The 27,665-nt window shown below is 40.3% G+C and overlaps 1 protein-coding gene across 2 annotated transcripts in view; it reads right to left on the bottom strand.

The window, feature by feature from the left end:
• CTPS2 (CTP synthase 2) overlaps positions 1–27,665 on the bottom strand; it is a 721,417-nt gene that overhangs the window by 244,052 nt on the left and 449,700 nt on the right. For both annotated transcript variants that reach the window (XM_053706085.1, XM_053706084.1), the window contains exon 13: positions 11,082–11,125. In XM_053706085.1, the coding sequence (XP_053562060.1) occupies positions 11,082–11,125 (44 nt within the window). The remainder of the gene's footprint in view (positions 1–11,081; positions 11,126–27,665) is intronic.

A 27,665-nucleotide genomic window follows, 5' to 3' on the forward strand; every position in this document is an offset into this window, starting at 1 on the left:
GCAAAACGACTTACGTAAACTTCGTAAAGGCTTTTTTCTATGGGACTTCCATAGCGCCGGTATTACGAGTCTGTCCTGGGAGGCCAAAAAGTGAGCGGTACACCCTACCCCGTCAAGAGTCCTAACGCATTTAAAAGTCAGTAGTTAAGAGTTTTATGGTACAACACCGTAACATAAAACTCATAACTAAAGTGCTAAAAAGTACACTAACACCCATAAACTACCTATTAACCCCTAAACCGAGGCCCTCCCACATCGCAAACAATAAAATAAAACTTTTAACCCCTAATCTGCTGCTCCGGAAACCGCCGCCACCTACATTATATTTATGAACCCCTAATCTGCTGCCCCCAACATCGCCGACACCTACATTATATTTATTAACCCCTAATCTGCCGCCCCCAATGTCGCCACAACCTACCTACACTTATTAACCCCTAATCTGCTGCCCCCAACGTCGCCGTCACTATAATAAACATATTAACCCCTAAACCGCTGCACTCCCGCCTTGCAAACATTAGTTAAATATTATTAATCCCTAATCTGCCGTCCCTAACATCGCCGCCACCTACCTATATTTATTAACCCCTAATCTGCCGCCCCCAACGTCGCCGCCACTATACTAAATGTATTAACCCCTAAACCTAAGTCTAACCCTAACCCTAACTCCCCCTAATTGAAATATAATTTAAATAAATATAACTAAAAATTCCTATCATTACCTAAATAATTCCTATTTAAAACTAAATACTTACCTGTAAAATAAACCCTAAGCTAGCTACTAATAGTTACATTGTAGCTAGCTTAGGTTTTATTTTTATTTTACAGGCAAGTTTGTATTTATTTTAACTAGGTAGAATAGTTATTAAATAGTTATTAACTATTTAATAACTACCTAGCTAAAATAAATACAAAAGTACCTGTAAAATAAAACCTAACCTAAGTTACAATAACACCTAACACTACATTATAATTAACTAAATTAACAATTAAATAAATTAAATTAAATTAGCTAAAGTACAAAAAAAAACACACTAAATTACAGAAAATAATAAACAAATTACAAGATATTTAAACTAATTACACCTAATCTAATAGCCCTACCAAAATAAAAAAGCCCCCCAAAATAAAAAAAACCCTAGCCTAAACTAAACTACCAATAGCCCTTAAAAGGGCCTTTTGCGGGGCATTGCCCCAAAGTAATCAGCTCTTTTACCTGTAAAAAAAAAATACAAACAACCCCCCAACAGTAAAACCCACCACCCACACAACCAACCCCCCAAATAAAATACTATCTAAAAAAACCTAAGCTAACCATTGCCCTGAAAAGGGCATTTGGATGGGCATTGCCATTAAAACGGCAGTTAGCTCTTTTGCGGCCCAAACCCTAACCTAAAAATAAAACCCACCCAATACACGCTTAAAAAAAACAAACACTAACCCCCTGAAGATCGACTTACAGTTCTGAAGACCGGACATCCATCCTCAAGGAAGCAGCAGAAGTCTTCATCCAACCGGGCCAAAGTCCTCAACGAAGCCGGGAGAAGTCTTCATCCAAGCCAGGCGAAGTGGTCCTCCAGACGGGCAGAAGTCTTCATCCAGACGGCATCTTCTATCTTCATGCATCCGACGAGGAGCGGCTCCATCTTCAAGACATCCGACGCGGAGCATCCTCTTCTTCCGACGACTACCTGACGAATGAAGGTTCCTTCAAGTGACGTCATCCAAGATGGCGTCCCTTAGATTCCGATTGGCTGATAGAATTCTATAAGCCAATCGGAATTAAGGTAGAAAGAATCCTATTGGCTGATGCAATCAGCCAATAGGATTGAAGTTTAATCCTATTGGCTGATCCAATCAGTCAATAGGATTGAGCTTGCATTCTATTGGCTGATTGGAACAGCCAATAGAATGCGAGCTCAATCCTATTGGCTGATTGCATCAGCCAATAGGATTTTTTCTACCTTAATTCCGATTGGCTGATAGAATTCTGATAGAAGAGGGTGCTCCGCGTCAGATGTCTTGAAGATGGAGCCGCTCCGTGTCGGATGGATGAAGATAGAAGATGCCATCTGGATGAAGACTTCTGCCCGTCTGGAGGACCACTTCGCCCGGCTTGGATGAAGACTTCTCCCGGCTTCGTTGAGGACTTCGGCCCGGTTGGATGAAGACTTCTGCCGCTTCCTTGAGGATGGATGTCCGGTCTTCAGAACTGTAAGTCGATCTTCAGAGGGTTAGTGTTAGGTTTTTTAAGGGTGAATTGGGTGGGTTTTATTTTTAGGTTAGGGTTTGGGCCGCAAAAGAGCTAACTGCCCTTTTAAGGGCAATGCCCATCCAAATGCCCTTTTCAGGGCAATGGTTAGCTTAGGTTTTTTTAGATAGTATTTTATTTGGGGGGTTGGTTGTGTGGGTGGTTGGTTTTACTGTTGGGGGAGTTGTTTGTATTTTATTTTTACAGGTAAAAGAGCTGATTACTTTGGGGCAATGCCCCGCAAAAGGCCCTTTTAAGGGCTATTGGTAGTTTAGTTTAGGCTAGGTTTTTTTTTTTTTTTGGAGGGGGGGGGGTTATTTTGATAGGGCTATTAGATTAGGCGTAATTAGTTTAAATATCTTGTAATTTGTTTATTATTTTCTGTAATTTAGTGGGCTTTTTTTGTACTTTAGCTAATTTAATTTAATTATTGTTAATTTAGTTATTTTTTTTAATTATAGTGTAGTGTTAGGTGTTATTGTAACTTAGGTTAGGTTTTATTTTACAGGTACTTTTGTATTTATTTTAGCTAGGTAGTTATTAAATAGTTAATAACTATTTAATAACTATTGTACTTAGTTAAAATAAATACAAACTTGCCTGTAAAATAAAGAAAAAACCCTAAGCTAGCTACAATGTAACTATTAGTTATATTGTAGCTAGCTTAGGGTTTATTTTATAGGTAAGTATTTAGTTTTAAATAGGAATAATTTAGTTAATGATAGTAATTTTTAGTTAGATTTATTGTAATTATATTTAAGTTAGGGAGTGTTAGGGTTAGACTTAGGTTTAGGGCAGTGCTTTCCAAACTGTGTGTCGGGACACACTAGTGTGTCGGCAGCAGTGTGTAGGTGTGTCCCTGCTTTAGCACAAATTTTTTTAAATTTAATTTTTTTCAACAATTTTTTTTGGTTTCTGACTTTCCGCCTGCCTGCTATGCATTTCACGTGGTTGACACGTGATTGATACCTAGTGGGTCACAGATCATCTTAACCTATTGGCGCAGCTCAGTGGGAACTGAAACTATTCCCATTGGCGGCTTTGGCGGCACATTGGCTCCTGACTGCACGTGTAGTCTCCTCAATCGGCTTGTGACTGCACGTGTAGTTAGTGAGTGGGACAGCAGTGTGTTTGCAGCGCGGGCAGTAGTCAGTCGGACTCGCAGAGCTCTGAGGGCAGCAGCTTAAACGCTGGGCTAAATTCAGAAGTCAAAGTGGGGTTTTTTTTTTGCAGCTAGCTCCAAGTAGTGCATTGCTGCTCCTGCTCTGGATATATGGATAGGAAGGGAAAGCTTAAAAATGCTTGATGATGAAATGTGAGTGTCTTTATCTAATATTCCACCAAATATTTAGAAATTGTGTTCATCCGATCAACCTCATACATCCCATTAAAATAGTAAGTAGCTATTGGTGTTATTAAACATTTTTTTTAATTCTTGCACATAATTACATACTGTTACTTGCAAACACATTTCGTTATTATATAATTTATGTATGTGTCCGTATCTCTTAAAACAAGTTAGTTTAACCTCCTGTTTGCTAGTACAACTCAATTTGTGTGTCGCAAAATAATGTAGGTCTAAAAAGTGTGTCGCCAACATGAAAAGTTTGGAAAGCTCTGGTTTAGGGGATAATACATTTAGTATAGTGGCAACGACGTTGGGGCGGCAGATTAGGGGTTAATAAATGTAGGTAGGTGGCGGCGATGTTAGGGACTGCAGATTAGGGGTTAATAATTAACTAATGTTTGCGAGGCGGGAGTGTGGCGGTTTAGGGGTTAATATGTTTATTATAGTGGCGGCGACGTTGGGGGCAGCAGATTAGGGGTTAATAAGTGTAGGTAGGTTGCGGCAACATTGGGGGCGGCAGATTAGGGGTTCATAAGTATAATGTAGGTGGTAGCGGTGTCCGGAGCGGCAGATTAGGGGTTAATAAGAATAATGTAGGTGTTGGCGATGTCGGGGGCGGCAGATTAGGGGTTAATAAGTGTAAGATTAGGGGTGTTTAGACTCGGGGTTCATGTTAGGGTGTTAGGTGTAAACATAAATGTGTTTCCCCATAGGAATCAATGGGGTTGCGTTACTGAGTTTTACGCTGCTTTTTTGCAGGTGTTAGACTTTTTCTCAGCCGACTCTCCCCGTTGATCCCTATGGGGAAATCGTGCATGAGCACGTACGACCAGCTCACCGCTGACTTAAGCAGCGCTGGTATTGGAGTGCGTTAAGGAGCAAAATTTTGATCAATGCTCACTTCTAGCCTTTTAACGCTGGGTTTGTAAAAACTCGTAATACCAGCGCTGCATGTAAGTGAGCGGTGAGACAAAACTGCTCGTTAGCACCGCACAGCTCAAAATGAAAAACTCGTAACCTAGCCGAATGTGTTTTTTACTTTATAAATGTATCGTTATATGTAATATTTATAGCTGGCCCAGGTATAGGACTAGTTGGTGTTATGTTCCTAATTTAAATATCAATATGTATTTATATATAAAAATATAATAAAGCACATATCTCCAAAATTCTAACTAGGCCTATGCCTAGGGCAGCACTAAATATTAAATATCAAGTATCTACAATATAGAAAGCGTCACAAAAGAAAAAAATACAAATGCTAGAATACATAAAATATATAGGGCTAAATTACAAGTGGCGCGTTATTTTTTTGCACGCGAGTAATATTGGGTTTTTGGCACGCATTGGAAAAAGTTTATGTATTAGAAGTTTAAATTAAACTTGATCACAAGAGAGCAACGCATTTTACCCTCATTGGCTTAGCGCAACTGAAACCCTCGAGTAAAGGGAATTGCGTTAAAAAAAGTTGTACTAAACACAAAATAGACAGATTTAACCCCTTAATGACCACAGCACTTTTCCATTTTCTGTCTGTTTGGGACCAAGGCTATTTTTACATTTCTGCAGTGTTTGTGTTTAGCTGTAATTTTCTTCTTACTCATTTACTGTACCCACACATATTATATACCGTTTTTCTCGCAATTAAATGGACTTTCTAAAGATACCATTATTTTCATCATATCTTATAATTTACTATAAAAAAAAATGATAAAATATGAGGAAAAATGGAAAAAAACACACTTTTTCTAACTTTGACCCCCAAAATCTGTTACATATCTAAAACCACCAAAAAACACCCATGCTTAATAGTTTCTAAATTTTGTCCTGAGTTTAGAAATACCCAATGTTTACATGTTCTTTGCTTTTTTTGCAAGTTATAGGGCCATAAATACAAGTAGCACTTTGCTATTTCCAAACCATTTTTTTCCAAAATTAGCGCTAGTTACATTAGAACACTGATATCTTTCAGGAATCCCTGAATATCCATTGACATGTATATATTTTTTTTTAGTAGACATCCCAAAGTATTGATCTAGGCCCATTTTGGTATATTTCATGCCACCATTTCACCGCCAAATGCGATCAAATACAAAAAATTGTTCACTTTTTCACACATTTTTTCACAAACTTTCGATTTCTCACTGAAATTATTTACAAACAACTTGTGCAATTATGGCATAAATGGTTGTAAATTCTTCTCTGGGATCCCCTTTGTTCAGAAATAGCAAACATATATGGCTTTGGCGTTGCTTTTTGGTAATTAGAAGGCCGCTAAATGCCACTGCGCACCACAAGTGTATTATGCCCAGCAGTTAAGGGGTTAATTAGGGAGCTTTTAGGGAGCTTGTAGGGTTAATTTTAGCTTTAGTGTAGTGTAGTAGACAACCCCAAGTATTGATCTAGGCACATTTTGGTATATTTCATGCCACCATTTCACCGCCAAATGCGATCAAATTAAAAAAAACATAACATTTTTCACAATTTTAGGTTTCTCACTGAAATCATTTACAAACAGCTTGTGCAATTATGGCACAAATCGTTGTAAATGCTTGTCTGGGATCCCCTTTGTTCAGAAATAGCAGACATATATGACTTTGGAGTTGCTTTCTGGTAATTAGAAGGCCGCTAAATCCTGCTGCGCCTCACACGTGTATTATGGCTAGCAGTGAAGGGGTTAATTAGGGAGTTTGTAGGGAGCTTGCAGGGTTAATTTTAGCTTTAGTGTAGAGATCAGCCTCCCATCTGACACATCTCACCCCCGATCCCTCCCAAACAGCTCCCTTCCCTCCCCCACCCCACAATTGTCCCCGCCATCTTAAGTACTGGCAGAAAGTCTGCCAGTACTAAAATAAAAGGGTTTTAAAAAAAAAAAAAAAATTGTTAGCATATTTACATATGCTACTGTGTAGGATCCCCCGCTTAGCCCCCAACCTCCCTGATCCCCCCCCAAAACCGCTCTCTAACCCTCCCCTCTGCCTTATTGGGGGCCATCTTGGGTACTGGCAGCTGTCTGCCAGTACCCAGTTTGCAATAAAAAGTGCTTTTTTTTTATTGTTTTTATTTTTCTGTAGTGTAGCTTCCCCCCCCCCCACACAGACAAACCCCCACCACTTTGCTGATCATTTTTTTTGTGACTTTTTTAGATTTTTTTTAACATTTTTTATTTTTGCATTTTCTGTAGTGTAGCGGTTCCCACCCACTCCCTCCCCGTGCACGCGCCCCCCCCCACCCTCCCGTGCACGCGCCCGTGCGCGCCCCCAGCCACCCCCGCCCACGATCCCGCCCCCCTTCACATCGTCAGGGCCATCGATGGCCGCCACCCGCCTCCCGGTCCGGCTCCCACCCACCAACGCAGTAAGCCACCGATCTCCGGTGCAGAGAGGGCCACAGAGTGGCTCTCTCTGCACCGGATGGCTTACAAAGGTTATTGCAGGATGCCTCCATATCGAGGCATCACTGCAATAACCGGAAAGCAGCTGGAAGCGAGCAGAATCGCTTCCAGCTGCTTTCCACACTGAGGACGTGCAGGGTACGTTCTCAGGCGTTAACTGCCTTTTTTCTGAGGACGTACCCTGCACGTCCTCAGTCGTTAAGGGGTTAAAATTACTGTTACACTCATATAGACACATAGGGGCCTATTTTTTAATGTGCAAACGGACATGATCCGATATTGCGTATCATGTCCGCGGCACATCGATAAATGCAGACAGCATATGCTCTCGGCATTTATCATTACACCAGCAGTTCTTGTGAACTGCTGGTGCAATGCCACCCCCTGCCGCTAGCAGGGGGTGTCAATCAACCCGATAAGAGCAGGCGGACAGGTTATGGAGCAGCGGAGCTTGATAAATATGCCCCTAACTGATTATTAATAGAAATATAAAAAAAAAGTTATGAGGGTTAAAAAGGTATATGGTATATGACAAGGTATTTAACTAAAAAGGTCTATATTGTGTATATAAATAGATATACATGTCTAAATATGTGTGTGTATATAAATATATATATATATATACAGGGAGTGCAGAATTATTAGGCAAGTTGTATTTTTGAGGATTAATTATATTATTGAACAACAACCATGTTCTCAATGAACCCAAAAAAACTCATTAATATCAAAGCTGAATAGTTTTGGAAGTAGTTTTTAGTTTGTTTTTAGTTATAGCTATTTTAGGGGGATATCTGTGTGTGCAGGTGACTATTACTGTGCATAATTATTAGGCAACTTAACAAAAAACAAATATATACCCATTTCAATTATTTATTTTTACCAGTGAAACCAATATAACATCTCAACATTCACAAATATACATTTCTGACATTCAAAAACAAAACAAAAACAAATCAGTGACCAATATAGCCACCTTTCTTTGCAAGGACACTCAAAAGCCTGCCATCCATGGATTCTGTCAGTGTTTTGATCTGTTCACCATCAACATTGCGTGCAGCAGCAACCACAGCCTCCCAGGGACTGTTCAGAGAGGTGTACTGTTTTGCCTCCTTGTAAATCTCACATTTGATGATGGACCAGAGGTTCTCAATGGGGTTCAGATCAGGTGAACAAGGAGGCCATGTCATTAGATTTTCTTCTTTTATACCCTTTCTTGCCAGCCACGGTGTGGAGTACTTGGACACGTGTGATGGAGCATTGTCCTGCATGAAAATCATGTTTTTCTTGAAGGATGCAGACTTCTTCCTGTACCACTGCTTGAAGAAGGTGTCTTCCAGAAACTGGCAGTAGGACTGGGAGTTGAGCTTGACTCCATCCTCAACCCGAAAAGGCCCCACAAGCTCATCTTTGATGATACCAGCCCAAACCAGTACTCCACCTCCACCTTGCTGGCGTCTGAGTCGGACTGGAGCTCTCTGCCCTTTACCAATCCAGCCACGGGCCCATCCATCTGGCCCATCAAGACTCACTCTCATTTCATCAGTCCATAAAACCTTAGAAAAATCAGTCTTAAGATATTTCTTGGCCCAGTCTTGACGTTTCAGCTTGTGTGTCTTGTTCAGTGGTGGTCGTCTTTCAGCCTTTCTTACCTTGGCCATGTCTCTGAGTATTGCACACCTTGTGCTTTTGGGCACTCCAGTGATGTTGCAGCTCTGAAATATGGCCAAACTGGTGGCAAGTGGCATCTTGGCAGCTGCACGCTTGACTTTTCTCAGTTCATGGGCAGTTATTTTGCGCCTTGGTTTTTCCACACGCTTCTTGTGACCCTGTTGACTATTTTGAATGAAACGCTTGATTGTTCGATGATCACGCTTCAGAAGCTTTGCAATTTTAAGAGTGCTGCATCCCTCTGCAAGATATCTCACTATTTTTGACTTTTCTGAGCCTGTCAAGTCCTTCTTTTGACCCATTTTGCCAAAGGAAAGGAAGTTGCCTAATAATTATGCACACCTGATATAGGGTGTTGATGTCATTAGACCACACCCCTTCTCATTACAGAGATGCACATCACCTAATATGCTTAATTGGTAGTAGGCTTTCGAGCCTATACAGCTTGGAGTAAGACAACATGCATAAAGAGGATGATGTGGTCAAAATACTCATTTGCCTAATAATTCTGCACTCCCTGTATGGTATATGACAAGGTATTTAACTAAAAAGGTCTATATTGTGTATATAAATAGATATACATGTCTAAATATGTGTGTGTGTATATATATATATATATATATATATATATTTAAAGGGACTGTAAGCCTAAGAAATAATCTTATATAATTCTGCACACGGTGCAGAATTATATAACATTAGCTTAGCGCCAACTTTATAACTCAAAGAATTTCAGAGATATTTTATTAAAAAATTGCACTTTCATGAACGCCGCTTTTCTTTAAATATATATATATTATATTTTTTTAAATAGATTTAATGTGTTTTTGTTTTGTGACCTACATAACTCCCTTGTCTCTCTCTCTAGAGGCGATCACAGACATGGGGGTCTATTTATGTAGCAGCGGATGCTGCTTTCGACCCTCTCCGCTTCAGTTCCGACTGAAGTGGAAGTTAAGAAGCAGCGGTCCTAAGACCGCTGCTCCTTAACTTGTCCACCACCTCTGAGGTGGCGGACAGCAATCAGCCCGATCGAATACGATCGGGTTGATTAACACCCCCTGCTAGTGGCCGCGATCTGCAGGGGGCGGTATTGCGCTAGCAGTTCACTGTCGGCATTTATCGATGTGCGGTGGACATGATTCGCTATAGCGGATCATGTCTGTCCGCACCTACATAAATAGACCCCATGGAGTGCAGGTGTTAAACATAACTTTTATAGTGTAAGTTCGGGTTACCACAGCAACGAACTTGGCGCGTTTTTTTAAATCTGGCGTTAACGTACACTTACACAAAAGACTGACTAAATGCACTGCACAAAATATTTCTATGGAATCCAGGTACTAAAATGGAGCTGTAAACTACTTTTATCTGTTGGCAACATCAGTACCTTACCGCTCTATTTTTAACGACTCAATGTAAACAAGCCCTAAGCTTGCTAATAATGTAAATTGGTACCCGTCTATAAACACGCATTCCACTCATTTTGAAAAATAGGGATAAGGAAAAGAATGAAATATTTTGTTTCTTACTGATAATTGTACTAATAACTGACAGTCCTGAAAACATGACAGAATTTAGACCTGCATTCTGTATTAGTGGTGATACTTAAAAGGGATGAGGTTGGAGAGAAGGAGGAGAGAAGGGGTTTCAGTATTTGTAAGAGAGGAGGTTATTGCTTGGTCATCATTTGGTGAAAGGTGTTGGTGTGGGGTGATTGAAGAAGCGATAGACATCTGCAAATGTATTCAATGATGTTATAATAAAAGTATCAAACAAAAAATCTATATTGAATTTATCTAATTTACCGAGCAAAGTTAATAATTTGAGGGGAGCATAGAGCTGGAGAAATAATGTAGAAGCCTTCCAGGCCTTGAATAATCTGTAAATTAATACAAAATATATTTAATCATTACCTTGTGTTTGGCTGAACAGCACTTATTTATTGATATTATATCTGATCTGTGTATAAGGCATGGTCCATACTGAGTTTAAACTTGAAGAAAATGCAGTTCTTAATTGAAGCTATGGGGCTGATTTAACAAGCTGTATGCAGCTGTTTCTACGCGAGCCTTCAGGTTCGCCGGAAACAGGAGTTAAGAATCAGCGGTCTTAACTTGTCCGCTACCTCTGAGGGGGCAGACAGCAATCCACTCGATCACATATACGATCGTGTGAATGACACCCCCTGCTAGCGGCGTATGCTGTCGGCATTTAGCGATGTGCAGCGGACATGATCCGCTACAGCGGATTATGTCCGCTCGCACTATAATAAATCGTTCCCAATATGTGATTAAACTGTCACTTGACATGTTCCTTCTGTCCAAAGAACTACTATTATTAGCTAATGGAAAATGTTAATATTTCACTTGGGACAATGTGAAAAGCTAAACAATCATATTTTAGCCACGAGTACTCACCACTGGATTTTTTGTATTTGAGTCAAATTCTGTTGAGTTTGCATCTGAGAGACAAGAATGCATAAAACATTACATTTAGATTAAATATAAAATATACATTTCTTTATTATTTAGGCTTGTTGTTCACTGAAATTGTTTGTGGGACTAAGACTGGCATTAAATAAAAAAACATGTACCATTTTCATAATGCATTCAGTAGCTGGATAATGTTCCTGGCACCAAAGACAAACTATCAGTTTAATACTTCCAAACAACCAAAGATACTGGCATATGATGCACTGCATTTTTTTTAAATTTCATTATATTATCAACTGAATAAAATGACAAACACAGCTGTATAACCCTCTCCTACAGTGTCTTTGCAAAACAGTATAATAATGTTGGTCTTAGGGTTCCTAAAATTTAAAGAGACACAAACGCACACTAAGAAAGTGCTGTAATTTGAGAATTTTTTTACTGCACTAATGCAAACATATAACTGTATTGAAACCCTGCAAAGGAGTTAAACAAAGAGTTTAAGAGAGTTTTGGATCATCAATGCTCTACTCGTCCTTAGCAGAGCACAGCTGGTGACACTATTTGTGAGGCATAAGTGCCAATCAATAGCCATTTTCTGCTCTGAAACAGAAGCTCATTGCTACTCTGGAGCGGACATTTCTGAAGCAACGGTTGCTGCTTAGAGAGTCCTTGCTGTGAATGCTCGCTCATGCAGAAGGTTGTAAGACCTCAGAGGTAGTGGTTTAAAATCACCTAGGACTGATCGCCCAGAAAGATTGACCCCTGCAGTGGGCAGGATTGTACAACAGCATCACTTACAGTGAGCTTCAGCAAACCGGTTCCCTGTCTGGAGGCCTTGTCCCTCCACAGCATCTTAAACGGGGGCCTATCATGTGTTTAACCTTTGCAAGAGTTAAACAGTAAGGGGTCAATCACAATCTAATCGCCAGTTTTTTTTTTTATCAGCTAGATTAATTAAACCTCTGTTCATTTCTATTCTATTAACAATAAAACATATCCATTGACCAAACATGCCCAGTATATCCATCATCCCCATTGGCAAATGACATTTAGATTCCTTAACACATATCAAAATCGTTTTAGAACTTTAATTTTAACAATCAATTCTAACAAACTAAATATAATATCTTGAGCTGATGAATAACCTTTGCAACTGACATTTTCATATATATTGCAAATATCTATTCAAAAACATGAACTTAACTAATGGAAGGTTTTCAATTGTAAATTAATTTGCAGCTGGGGCTTTTTATCAGCAGAAGCCATTTGGGATTGTGATCACTCAAAAAACATGCTGACAATGGGATAGATTACAAGTGGAGCGTTAAGCGTAGTGCAAGTGACAATATCAATATAGGGCATTATTACAAGTGGAAAATAAATGCGTCCGCTCAAGTGCAAACTTGGTGCTCGTCGGGTTAGCGCGACTGAAAACCTTGCATTAAGGGTTAGGGAAAAAAAAAAAAAAAAAAGGATTAAACACAACTTAAATGTATTAAAAAAACATAATTTATGCTTACCTGATAAATTTATTTCTCTTGTAGTGTATCCAGTCCACGGATCATCCATTACTTGTGGCATATTCTCCTTCCCAACAGGAAGTTGCAAGAGGATCATCCACAGCAGAGCTGCTACATAGCTCCTCCCCTCACTGCCATATCCAGTCATTCGACCGAAACAAGCAGAGAAAGGAGAAACCATAGGGTGCAGTGGTAACTGTAGTTTAATTAAAATTTAGACCTGCCTGAAAAGGACAGGGCGGGCCGTGGACTGGATACACTACAAGAGAAATAAATTTATCAGGTAAGCATAAATTATGTTTTCTCTTGTTAAGTGTATCCAGTCCACGGATCATCAATTACTTGTGGGATACCAATACCAAAGCTAAAGTACACGGATGATGGGAGGGACAAGGCAGGAACTTAAATGGAAGGAACCACTGCCTGTAGAACCTTTCTCCCAAAAACAGCCTCCGAAGAAGCAAAAGTATCAAATTTGTAAAATTTGGAAAAAGTATGAAGGGAAGACCAAGTTGCAGCCTTGCAAATCTGTTCAACAGAGGCCTCATTTTTAAAGGCCCAGGTGGAAGCCACAGCTCTAGTAGAATGAGCTGTAATCCTTTCAGGAGGCTGCTGTCCAGCAGTCTCATAGGCTAAACGGATTATACTCCGAAGTCAAAAAGAAAGAGAGGTTGCCGAGGCCTTCTGACCTCTCCTCTGTCCAGAGTAAACAACAAACAGGATAGATGTTTGGCGAAAATCTTTAGTAGCCTGTAAGTAAAACTTCAAGGCACGGACTACGTCTAGATTATGCAAAAGACGTTCCTTCTTTGAAGAAGGATTAGGACATAATGATGGAACAACAATCTCTTGATTGATATTCTTGTTAGAAACCACCTTTTGGTAAAAACCAAAGGTTTTGTACGCAGAACAACTTTATCTGAATGAAAGATCAGATAAGGAGAATCACAATGTAAGGCAGATAACTCCGAGACTCTTCGAGCCGAGGAAATAGCCATCAGAAAAAGAACTTTCCATGAAAGAAGTTTGATATCAATAGAATGAAGGGGTTCAAACGGAACCCCTTGAAGAACTTTAAGAACCAAGTTTAAGCTCCATGGAGGAGCAACAGATTTAAACACAGGCTTAATTCTAACTAAAGCCTGACAACATGCCTGAACGTCTGGAACTTCTGCCAGACGCTTGTGTAAAAGAATAGACAGAGCAGAAATCTGTCCCTTTAAAGAACTAGCTGATAATCCTTTGTCCAAACCCTCTTGGAGGAAGGACAATATCCTAGGAATCCTAACCCTACTCCATGAGTAATTCTTGGATTCACACCAATGAAGATATTTACGCCATATCTTGTGGTAAATTTTCCTGGTGACAGGCTTTCGTGCCTGTATTAAGGTATCAATTACCGACTCGGAGAAGCCACGCAGGCGCTATCAATATCACTGATGCTCTTTCCTGTTTGATTTTGGCAATCAGACGAGGGAGCAGAGGAAACGGTGGAAACACATAAGCCAGGTTGAAGAACCAAGGCGCTGCTAGAGCATCTATCAGTGCCGCTTCTGGGTCCCTGGACCTGGATCCGTAACAAGGAAGCTTGGCGTTCTGGCGAGACGCCATGAGATCCAATTCTGGTTTGCCCCAACGGAGAACCAATTGAGCAAAAACCTCCGGATGGAGTTCCCATTCCCCCGGATGAAAAGTCTGACGACTTAGAAAATCCGCTTCCCAGTTCTCTACACCTGGGATATGGATCGCTGACAGGTGGCAAGAGTGAGTCTCTGCCCAGCGAATTATCTTGGAGACTTCTGACATTGCTAGGGAACTCCTGGTTCCCCCTTGATGGTTGATGTAAGCCACAGTCGTGATGTTGTCCGACTGAAATCTGATGAACCTCAGTGTTGCTAGCTGAGGCCAAGCCAGAAGAGCATTGAATATTGCTCTTAACTCCAGAATATTTATTGGGAGGAGTTTCTCCTCCTGAGTCCATGAACCCTGAGCCTTCAGGGAGTTCCAGACTGCACCCCAACCTAGAAGGCTGGCATCTGTTGTTACAATTGTCCAATCTGGTCTGCGAAAGTTCATACCGTTGGACAGATGGGCCCGAGATAACCACCAGAGAAGAGAATCTCTGGTTTCCTGATCCAGATTTAGTAGAGGGGACAAATCTGTGTAATCCCCATTCCACTGACTGAGCATGCATAATTGCAGCGGTCTGAGATGCAGGCACGCGAATGGCACTATGTCCATCGCCGCTACCATTAAGCCGATTACTTCCATGCACTGAGCCACCGTGGGGCGTGGAATGGAGTGAAGAACACGGCAAGCATTTAGAAGTTTTGATAACCTGGACTCCGTCAGGTAAATTTTCATTTCTACAGAATCTATTAGAGTCCCTAGGAAGGAAACCCTCGTGAGAGGAGATAGAGAACTCTTTTCTTCGTTCACTTTCCACCAATGCGACCTCAGGAATGCCAGAACTATATCTGTATGAGATTTGGCAATTTGAAAGCTTGACGCCTGTATCAGGATATCGTCCAGGTAAGGAGCCACCGCTATGCCTCGCGGTCTTAGGACTGCCAGAAGTGAGCCCAGAACCTTTGTAAAAATTCTTGGGGCTGTAGCCAACCCGAATGGAAGAGCTACAAATTGGTAATGCCTGTCTAGAAAGGCAAACCTCAGGAACTGATGATGATTCTTGTGAATCGGAATGTAAAGGTAGGCATCCTTTAAGTCCACTGTGGTCATGTACTGACCCTCTTGGATCATGGGTAAAATGGTTCGAATAGTTTCCATCTTGAATGACGGAACTCTGAGGAATTTGTTTAGGATCTTTAAATCCAAAATTGGTCTGAAGGTTCCCTCTTTTTTGGGAACCACAAACAGATTTGAATAAAACCCCTGTCCTTGTTCCGTCCGCGGAACTGGATGGATCACTCCCATTATAAGGAGATCTTGTACGCAGCTTAGGAATGCCTCTTTCTTTATCTGGTTTGCAGATAATCTTGAAAGGTGAAATCTCCCTTGTGGAGGAGAAGCTTTGAAGTCCAGAAGATATCCCTGAGATATGATCTCCAACGCCCAGGGATCCTGAACATCTCTTGCCCACGCCTGGGCGAAGAGAGAGAGTCTGCCCCCTACTAGATCCGTTGTCGGATAGGGGGCCGCTCCTTCATGCTGTCTTAGAGGCAGCAGCAGGCTTTCTGGCCTGCTTGCCCTTGTTCCAGGACTGGTTAGGTTTCCAGGCCTGCTTGGATTAAGCAAAAGTTCCCTCTTGTTTTGAAGCAGAGGAAGTTGATGCTGCACCTGCCTTGAAATTTCGAAAGGCACGAAAATTAGACTGTTTGGCCTTTGATTTGGCCCTGTCCTGAGGAAGGGTATGACCCTTACCTCCAGTAATGTCAGCAATAATTTCTTTCAAACCAGGCCCGAAATAAGGTCTGCCCCTTGAAAGGAATGTTGAGTAATTTAGACTTTGAAGTCACATCAGCTGACCAGGATTTGAGTCGTAGCGCCCTACGCGCCTGGATGGCGAATCCGGAATTCTTAGCCGTTAGTTTAGTCAAATGAACAATGGCATCAGAAACAAATGAGTTAGCTAGCTTAAGAGTTCTAAGCTTGTCAACAATTTCAGTCAATGGAGCTGTATGGATGGCCTCTTCCAGGGCCTCAAACCAGAATGCCGCCGCAGCAGTGACAGGCGCAATGCATGCAAGGGGCTGTAAAATAAAACCTTGTTGAATAAATATTTTCTTAAGGTAACCCTCTAATTTTTTATCCATTGGATCGGAAAAAGCACAACTGTCCTCAACCGGGATAGTGGTACGCTTTGCTAAAGTAGAAACTGCTCCCTCCACCTTAGGGACAGTCTGCCATAAGTCCTGTGTAGTGGCATCTATTGGAAACATTTTTCTAAATATAGGAGGTGGGGAAAAGGGCACACCGGGTCTATCCCACTCCTTGCTAATAATTTCTGTAAGCCTTTTAGGTATTGGAAAAACATCAGTACTCACCGGCACTGCATAGTATTTATCCAGCCTACACAATTTCTCTGGCACTGCAATTGTGTCACAGTCATTCAGAGCAGCTAATACCTCCCCAAGCAATACAAGGAGGTTCTCAAGCTTAAATTTAAAATTAGAAATCTCTGAATCAGGTCTCCCCGATTCAGAGACGTCACCCACAGACTGAAGCTCTCCGTCCTCAGGTTCTGCATATTGTGACGCAGTATCAGACATGGCTCTTACAGCATCTACGCGCTCTGTATCTCGTCTAACCCCAGAGCTATTGCGCTTGCCTCTCAATTCAGGCAATCTGGATAATACCTCTGACAGGGTATTATTCATGATTGCAGCCATGTCCTGCAAAGTAATCGCTATGGGCGTCCCTGATGTACTTGGCGCCATATTAGCGTGCGTCCCTTGAGCGGGAGGCGAAGGGTCCGACATGTGGGGAGAGTTAGTCGGCATAACTTCCCCCTCGACAGACCCCTCTGGTGACAATTCTTTTATAGATAAAGACTGATTCTTTACTGTTTAAGGTGAAATCAATACATTTAGTACACATTCTCCTATGGGGCTCCACCATGGCTTTTAAACATAATGAACAAGTATCCTCTGTTTCAGACATGTTTGTACAGACTAGCAATGAGACTAGCAAGCTTGGAAAACACTTTAAAGCAAGTTAATAAGCAATATAAAAAACGTTACTGTGCCTTTAAGAGAAACAAATTTTGACAAAATTTGAAATAACAGTGAAAAAAGGCAGTTACACTAACAAAATGTTTACAGTGTATGTAACAAGTCAGCAGAGCATTGCACCCACTTGCAAATGGATGATTAACCCCTTAATAACAAAAACAGAATAATAAATGACAAAAACATTTATTTTTTTTTGTTTGTTTTTTAAACACAGTCACAACTGCCACAGTCTACTGTGATTGTTACCCTCCTCAAACACAACTTTGAAGCCTTTTGAGCCCTTCAGAGATGTCCTGTATCATGCAGAGGGAAGCTGAATGTCTCTGTCAGTATTTTTAGCTGCACAGAAAAGCACTAAAATAGGCCCTTCCCACTCATATTGCAACAGTGGAAAGCCTCTGTTTCTAGGCAAAAATCAAGCCAGCCATGTGGAAAAAAACTAGGCCCCAATAAGTTTTGTCACCAAACATATATAAAAACGATTAAACATGCCAGCAAACGTTTTATATTACACTTTTATAAGAGTATGTATCTCTATTAATAAGCCTGATACCAGTCGCTATCACTGCATTTAAGGCTTTACTTACATTAATCCGGTATCAGCAGCATTTTCTAGCAAATTCCATCCCTAGAAAAATATTAACTGCACATACCTTATTGCAGGAAAACCTGCACGCCATTCCCCTCTGAAGTTACCTCACTCCTCAGAGTATGTGAGAACAGCCATGGATCTTAGTTACTTCTGCTAAGATCATAGAAAATGCAGGCAGATTCTTCTTCTAAATACTGCCTGAGATAAACAGTACACTCCGGTACCATTTAAAAATAACAAACTTTTGATTGAAGTTAAAAAACTAACTATAATACATCACTCTCCTCTTACTACGTCCATCTTTGTTGAGAGTTGCAAGAGAATGACTGGATATGGCAGTGAAGGGAGGAGCTATGTAGCAGCTCTGCTGTGGGCGATCCTCTTGCAACTTCCTGTTGGGAAGGAGAATATCCCACAAGTAATGGATGATCCGTGGACTGGATACACTTAACAAGAGAAATAAGTTACACTCATATATACACTATCTATTACATTTTATTCATATAAATATAAAAAAGTTATAAGGGTTAAAATGTATATGGTATATGACAAGTTGATTAACAACTTGTCATATATACATATACATGTATATATGACACCTTGTCATACAAAAATATCTTGAAGGATTCTTTGGATTCAAAAGGAACACCAAGAAAATCCCTTAGAGGAGCAACACACAAAATATGCTTTCCAAATTTGGTGGTCAATCCTTTAAGTTACAGGTTTCCTAGCCTGAATTAGAGTATCGATTACAGAGTCTGACAAGTCTCTATGTTTCAAAACTAGTCATTCAATCTCTATGCTGTCAAACTTAGAGATTTCAGATCCTGATGAAAAAGAGGACCTTGTGATAACAGGTCTTGTCTCAGAGGAAGATGCCATAGAGGCATTGTTGACATGTGAACTAGGTGCCAGATAGTGTACTGCAGGGCCAGGCTGGAGCAATTAATATTACTGATGCTGACTCCTGTTTGATCCGAGTAATGACTTCCCGCATTGCCAGTGGACTGCGGGTACATCATTAGTGATTGATATAGGCTACCGCTGTGATATTGTCCGAGCTTGAATAATTGCTTGAAGTTCCATAATGTTTATTGGTATTCTTGCCTCTAAAGGAAACCAAACTCTAAGCCCCCTTCAAGAATTCCAGACTGCCCCCAAGCTTAACAGAATGGCATTCGTTGTGATAATGACCCATGACGGTTGAATAAAAGATGCCCCATGCAAGGGTCAAAGAAGGACTTTGACGACTGAATGAGCATGGATAGTTGAAGGAGACGTAAGTGAAAGTGGGCAAAATAACCCACTACCCTCCATGCACTGAGCTACAGACGCAATGGACTACTCAGCAGGAAGAGACATGCTCTCTTGAGTTTTAACCTGCGCTGTTCTGTCAGGAACAGACGCATTCGGACTGAATCTATTATGACTCCTAAAACTGTTACACTTGTAGCAGGATATAACAAGCTTTAGGGAACATTAATCTTCCAACCATGGTTCTGGAGAAATAATAAAGGCTTGCAAGTATGAGTAATTACTAATGACAGAGAAGGAGCTTGCACTATGTGCACTGCGGAATCTGTTGGCGCTTTATAAATAAAGAATAATAATAATGTCATCCAGATACGGTGCAATTGTGATCCCCTGAGCTCTGATCACTACTAACAGGACACTAACAATTTTGTAAAGATGCATGGAGCTGCCAGACCAAACGGAAGAGTGACAAACTGGTAGTATTTGTCCATGTAAGCAATCCTCAGGAACTGATTGTGATCCCTGTGGATGGGAATGTGCAGGTATGCATCCTTGAGGTCTATTGTAGTCATAAATTGGCCCTGTTGTATTAAGGGCAATATTGTGTGAATGGTTTTCATCTTGAAAGAGAGAACCATGACAAACATGTTTAACGTCTTTAGGTCTAAATCTGTAGGTCCCTTACTTTTTTGGGACAATAAACAGATTGGAGTAAAACCCTTGACCATGTGGAGGTACAGGTGCTGTGATAATTACCCCATATCCTCTAATTCCCAAACAACACTGTAGAAAGGCAGCCGCCTTTGACTGAAGTTTGGGAACATGAGACAGAAGGAATTGCCCTTGAGGAGGTCTAGACTTGAAGCCTATCCGATAACCCTGAGAAATTATGTTTTGAAACCAGGGGTCCTGGACTGACTTGCACCAGGCCTCCTGAAAGAGACTCAGTGTGCCCCCTACCAGAACAGATTCTAGTTCGGGGGCCACACATTCATGCTGAATTAGTGGTGTTGTTGGACTTTTTGGATTGCTTGAACTTTGACCACGAAGAACCAGGCTTCCAGGCCAACTTGGAGGGCTCAGGTTTCTGAGAAGAGGAAGACTTCTGATCTCCTAAAGAGCAAAAGGAACAAAACTGATTTCAACTTCTGTTCTTTCCTTTGGATTTTTTTATCCTGCGTAAGAAAAGCTCCTTTCCCACCAGTGACTGTCTTAATAATGGAGTCCAAGTTAAACCAAATAGAATCTTCCCTTGGAAGGAAAGAGTCATCAGTCTATTTTTAGACATCATGTCTGCTGACCAAGATTTTAGCCATAAGGATCTCCTTGCCAGCACCGCTATAGACATATTTTTAATATTGATCTTAATAATGTCTATTACAGCATTGCACATGAATGCTTGAGCCATTTTAAGTGCTTTAATGCAGTTCTGTAAATCCTCAGTAAAGGAATTGCCTGCCACCATTTTGGCTGCAGCCACACAAGTGAGAGAAATGGCCAGTCTAAGTAAAAGGTGTGTTTGAAGAAAGAGTTTCCTTCAGAAAATGAAAATTAATTTGCGGTCCATTGGGTCTCTAAACGAAGTGCTATCCTCATAGGGACAGTTGTACGTTTGGCTAGAGTGGAAATAGCACCGTCAACCTTAGGGATTGTTTCCCACACTTCCATATTCTGTTATGGAATGGGGTACATTTTCCTAAATCTTGTGGAAGGGGCAAAAGAAATGCCTGGCTTTTTCCATTCCTTAGCAATATAATCAGAGACCATATCATAGACCTGAAATTTTTGGTGGAGCTTTGAAAACAATATATAACGTATTAACAGTCTTGTTTTCAGCAGGTTTTTCCTCAGAATTTCTAGAGTCTTTAATACCTCTTGCAATAAATTGTGGATATGCTCCACCTTAAATCTAAAGGCATTGTCATATTCAGGATCAGGCACCGGCTCCTGTTCATCTGATGACACTTCCCCATCAGAACTAGATATATTTGCATCCTCAGCATCAGAACTCTGTAAGAGAGCAGGAACTTTAATTTGAGGGAAATAATTTTGCACATTAACCTCATGAGACTGAGATAAATACCCAGATGTATGCTTATGCTTACTTGGTTTGGGAATTGCTGCCAAACAATCTGTCACAATTCTCTGCATGATGCTTTTAAATTCAGGAGTAAAATCAGTAGAGTACCCCAGTGTGACAAGTATTGGGCAAAATAAATTCCCTCTGAGAAGAGGAAAGTTGTGTTTGATTTGCATGCAAAATTTGAGGTACACAATTCTCACAGATTTGGTTGACCTGGCATACTGCAACAGATTTGCAAAATAAACACATATATGTAGCTAGAGGGATATTAAAAACAGACTGCTCTACAGAAATATCAGTGGGGACTGATATTTGTACTTATTTAACAGTATATTATATAATAAATAGCACAGAAAAAACCTGGTAGAGAGCACGCTACACTATAATAACACTCCCTCAAACACTTGTATAATATCTCAATGTAGTAAGTTTAACAAGCCCTTAGAAATAATTGAAGCCCTAAAGCATCCTTTGGCAGCTCCTGTATGGGTACCCACCCCCTTCCTGGCAGGCACTAAAAATCAAGCTAGAATCTGTTAAAGATCAGGCCACAACAGTTGCAGTTGACATCTAGTCACAGAGGCTCCAAAAAGCTGAGAAAAAAGCATGGGAACAAAAGGAGGGGGGGGGGGGGGCTACTACCGGGAGTAAAGCCAGTGACTTGGCAATAAAAACAAAACACTTTTAAATGATTAAAATTAAAAAAAAGTGAATCAAGCATAATAGCACTAATAAAATATGTTCCCCAGCCTAACCGGAACCTGCACTATAGAACTGCATCATGCATAAAGCTATTGCCAGTCTTAAAGGGCCATAAACATAATTTTGTAAAGTGCTCAATAAATTATCGAAAAAGCTGTCAGAGGGTTAAAAAGGTTCAGAGTTTTCCTTAATAGTGTTCCCAATGCTAAAAAAAACTGTTAGGGACATGATATGGAGAAAACATTGTGTCATGAGGGGTGCAGGTTAAGTCTGCTGGCTATGCAGTACCATGGTCAGAGTACCTACAAATAGTCTCTGGGCTGTGTCTGTGCTGTGTAAAGGCACTAACTTTACGCATCACTCCTTCATTGGCTTACCAGGCATGTAATACACGTCAATGCAGTATCCAGTAGAGAGCCCATCCAGTGCAGGTATTGAATACCACAAAGGATTGCATTAGGAAATGCAGGGGGGGGTGGGTTGGGAATAGTCCCTGCAATGCCAGAGGGTAATTATGGCTGAAGTCCCATTAGGGAAATGATGTGCACATAACAAGGTATTATTGTGTTCCTGTATTATTCAGCCGCAGATGAGAGTCTTTTCTGTCTTTTTGTAAATTATACTCCCCAAGGACTCTGGGTCTCACATAGGTCTGCGCTCCCATTTTGTAATCCATAAGCAAGTAGATGGAACAACCTCTATTCTCAACCATCTCCTATGAGGCCAAGAACAAAACTAGAGAGGTGGGAGGGTTTTAAAGATCTTGTATGGGTTCTTGACCTTCTAATAGTGGCGTGAAATATATCCCATATGTTATGGAGGACTGTGAAGCATCATCATTTTACGATAGAAATGGCTCCACTTGTAATAATCTAGCCCAATATCAGCCAGATTTAAAAATTTGTATCGAGAGCCTATATAAGAAAGATTGTAAATCAAGGCTATGGTTTTATGCAAGAAGCAGTGCAATAATAAAATGTTCTAACACATTAGAGTATTTTCTTATTGTACTTTAATGTCCCTTTAAATCATATCATAACTCCCAACCTTATGTCTCTGCACCCTAAACCTATAGACTGTGAGCTCTCCGGAGCAGGGCCCTCTTCCTCCTGTGCTAGATTTGTTTAGTCTTGTTATGTTTTGTATTGTATCACAAATCTTTGTCATTGTATACCCCTATCATTGTACCCAGCGCTACGGAATTTGGCGGCGCTATACAAATAAATGATAATAATAATAACTCAAACGCATATTATACAATAGTCAAATGTAATAAGATATTATATTATTATATAATACCATACATCAAAGAAATGATAGCAGACAACATAGGGCTAGATTACAAGCGGCACTCTATTTAGCGCTCTCGCTTGAGCGTTACTTCACTATAAGCTAACTTCTTGTGTGCCTAGGGTAGCACTTGTATTACAAGTTAAAAATTTTGCACGCAAGCAAAACCTGTCATGCGCAAAGAGTTAGACTTCAGTTATCGTGACCCTGTTAACATATTCTCCCCACAAACTTTAATGGAGCACAAAAAACTGGGAAAGAAAATAACACCTATACCCGCACACTAACCTGAACTGAGCTATTAATATTATGAATTCGAACGTTTTTTACATTGAAATATATGTAATATTTATAATTAAAATATATATTTATCTATCTATCTATCTATCTATCTATATATATATATACCTATACCTGTATATATTTATAAAGATATATAGTTATAGATATATATTTTAAAAAAACGTATATACAAAAGATATACAGAAATATAAATATTACATTAATTGCTACATTGGAATGTACAATATGTGAATCACAAATCGGGTTTAGTGCTGTAGGACTAAAGTGGTGTCGGGTTCACACTTGAAGACAGTTATCGTAAAGGGACATTAAACCCAAAAATTTTCTTTCATGATTCAGAAAGAGAATACAGTTTTAAACAACATTCCAATTTATTTCTATTATCTAATTTGCATTATTCTTTAGATATACTTTGTTGAGCCAATCACACAAGGCATCTACTGCATGTGCAGCCACCAATCAGCAACTACTGAGCCTATCTAGATATGCTTTTCAGCAAAGGATTTTAAGTCAATGAAGAAAATTAGGTAATAGAAGTAAATTAGAAACGGCTAGAAGTGTTGTGGTACGGCTTTTAACGCTGAAAAAAATGGCAATTACAGCGTAATGGCCAGGAACGCATATTACGAGTTGTGTCGGTATAGCTATACCGCAAGCATTTTAGCCTGTAACGTAACTTCCATTCCACACTCAAGAAATAACGTTTGAGTGCAGGATTTTTCATAGCGCTGTATTACAGGTTGTGTGGTTCGGCTAAAATGCTTGCTTAACAACCTATACCGACACGATCCATACCGCCATCTGAGAGCAGTAGTTATGGATTTTGCAAAACAAAAATGTTTCACAAAACTCATAACTAAACTGTTACAAAGTACACTAACACCCATAAACTACCTATTAACCCTTAAACCACTACCCTCCCGCATTGCAAACACTATAATAAAGCTATTAACCCCTAATTGCAGCTCCCCAACATCGCCTACACTATAATAAAGCTATTAACCCCTAATCGGCCTCTCCCCGACATCGTCAACACTATAATAAAGCTATAAACCCCTAAACCTCTGGCCTCCCACATAGCTGCTACTAAATAAACCCATTAACCCCTAAACCTCCGGCCCCCCACATCGCCACTACTAAATAAACCTATTAACCCCTAAACCTCCGGCCTCCCACATCGCCACCACTAAATAAACCTATTAAACCCTAAACCGTCAGTCCCCCCCACATTGCAAAAACATAAATTATGCTTACCTGATAATTTAATTTCCTTCTGTATAAGGAGAGTCCACGGCATCATTCCTTACTGTTGGGAAATACTGAACCAGGCCACCAGGAGGAGGCAAAGACACCCCTGCCAAAGGCTTAAATACTCCCCCTACTTCCCTCATATCCCAGTCATTCTGCCAAGGGAACAAGGAACAGTAGGAGAAATATCAGGGTATAAATAGTGCCAGAAGAGAAAAACTAAGTTGGTCCACCCATCGGAGTATACGGGCGGCTGGCATACAGAAGGAAATTAAATTATCAGGTAGGCATAATTTATTTTTCCTTCTTAATATGAGGAGAGTCCACAGCATCATTCCTTACTGTTGGGAAAACTATACCGAAGCTCTAGAGGACAATGAATGATAACGGGAGGGGTAAAAGAGAGGGGGACCATAATCTGAGGGCACCACAGCTTGTAAAACCCTTCTCCCAAAAGCTGCTTCAGCCAAAAAAGTATGTAAGGACGACCAGGTAGCCGCCTTACAAATATGATCCATAGAGGCCTCGTTCTTAAAGGCCCAAGAGGAAGCCACGACTCTAGTGGAATAAGCCGTAATCCTTTGAGGAGGTCTAAGTCCCGCTGACTCGTAAGCTAAGCGTATAACACTCCTCAACCAAAAAGATAAGGAAGTCGAAGAAGCCTTCAGACCCATACGCTTCCCAGAGTAGATAACAAACAAGGAAGAAGTTTGCCTAAAATCCTTAGTAGCTTGAAGATAAAACTTCAAAGCTCGACCCACATCCAGATTATGAAGTAAACGTTCCTTCGAAGAAGAAGGTTAAGGACATAAGAAAGGAACCAAAATCTCCTAATTAATGTTACGATCAGACACAACCTTAGGGAAAAAAACCCAAGCAGGGACAAAAGACAGTCTTATCAGTGTGGAACACCAGATAAGGAGGCTCACATTGCAAGTCAGCTATTTCCGAAATTCTGCGTGCAGACGCAATAGCCAATAGAAAAAGAACCTTTCAGGACAACAATTTGATGTCAACCGAATGCATAGGCTCACACGGAGCCCGTTGCAAAAACTTAAGAACAAGATTTAAACTCCAAGGTGGACCATTAGATCTAAACACAAGTCTGATCCTAATCAGAGCCTTAACGAAAGATTGCACGTCAGGGAGCTCTGCAAGCCTCTTGTGCAGCAAAACAGAAAGAGCCGAACTCTGTCCCTTACTTTCTATTTCTTGTTTACAATATGTATTAGGTAGACTGATATACTAACTTGAGGCACAGTTTATTGTGTGGACACTTCTTTTATACTAATACCGCAATCCTATGCTGGCTTTATTATATCATTTATTGTAGTCATTTATTGTAGCTGCATATTTAAGCCTTTAATAACAGCAATACAGGTCAATACTAACTATCTATCTATAACACTGTCCCATAACCTAAGCGAAAATTGTGCCATATTGTTCTTTCTTCTCTTCTCTTTTTCTTTTTAACAATACATTTTCTTTTAGTCTATATCTCTGTATTGGTTCTTGCTGTAATGCATTTGGCTAACATAGGGTTAACTTTATTGTGTAACTAAGGTGTGTTAAAATGGGCGTTCATTTTAATTATAACTTGTAGTGTTTTAGCCAATCAGATTGTTTTTTACCTTTCTTAATGACCTTAGAGACATAGCACCTTAGGCTATGATTACGGCGTTTAGCCGAAACATGTAAGCCACTGGTGCTACAGTCATTTCTACACTATCTCCTTGGCTGATGTTGTGACCGTGTGAGCTGCGTCTCACAAGAATTTTCTTCTTTTTAATGAATCCAATAAAGAATTGCTTTTATTATATCAACCTGGGACTCCACCTCTTTTCTTCTAATGCCTTTGACCAGCATATGAGTCCAGGTTGCCTACTCCTCATCAACTGCCGAACCGGGTGAACACGCTGATTTTCTACACACCCCCTTTCCTACGTCACGCGGTGACGTCTACAGAGCTGCAGACCGGGTTTTGCACAGAGGCGGAAGTAAGAGAAGTCGGCAGACACGCTGCCATCGGATATCGCTCCGTTCATATAAAGGACTTTCTCTCTTCAGTGCTTAAGGTACACCTCTCTTTTTTGGCTCATACAAAGTACTGTTTGGGTGTGTTTTTGTCGACCAAGTCCCGGTGCCAGGTTTGGCTCTTTTCATTCATACACGGACTAAAGTGTTTACCATTTCTCCCTTGCTTATGCTGTGTTTGGGTATTAACTGGTGATACCCTGGTTCTTACTTTATGCTACGTGTGTGTCATTTACCGGCAGCTATATATATCTCTATACGATACTACATTCTATACTCTGAGGTATAAATCCGAGGAGTTTTACTTTCTAGCTTGAACTTTGTTCCATATAACATAGAACATGGAAGGCTCAACTCAGCCACAATTTTACTCCCTTATGTCAGCCACAGCAAGAATTCATACAGAAACAGAATGTGCAAAGATTTTCTCTGATGATCAAGGGACTCTATCTTTATCTACACTGTTTGAATCTTTGGAAAATCTTTTATTTAAGGAAATCAAAGCTCAATGGGACATTTGGACATTCCAATCCTATATAAAAGCTAAGATGATCCCAAGGGGTCTGCAAATTTTAAAGTTTCCCACTTTTGAAGTAGATACTAATGATAAAGATTTTGTAAATGCATGGAATAATGTATTATCTGAATGCTCATTACAACTTATGCAGTTATTAATCCAAATTAGAACTCAACATCTAAATGATATTAAAATTGAGAGTGATACATTACAATTAGAACTTAACAAACGAAGCACAGATCCTGACTTTTCCAAATTTGACACAATCTTGCAGACATCTCTAGCTAAGGGCAAACAAGTGATAATGGAAAACAAACATGTCAAATTCATTA

This window comes from Bombina bombina, chromosome 3 (genome assembly GCF_027579735.1).
Source record: "Bombina bombina isolate aBomBom1 chromosome 3, aBomBom1.pri, whole genome shotgun sequence".
Classification (NCBI taxonomy): Eukaryota; Metazoa; Chordata; class Amphibia; order Anura; family Bombinatoridae; genus Bombina; species Bombina bombina.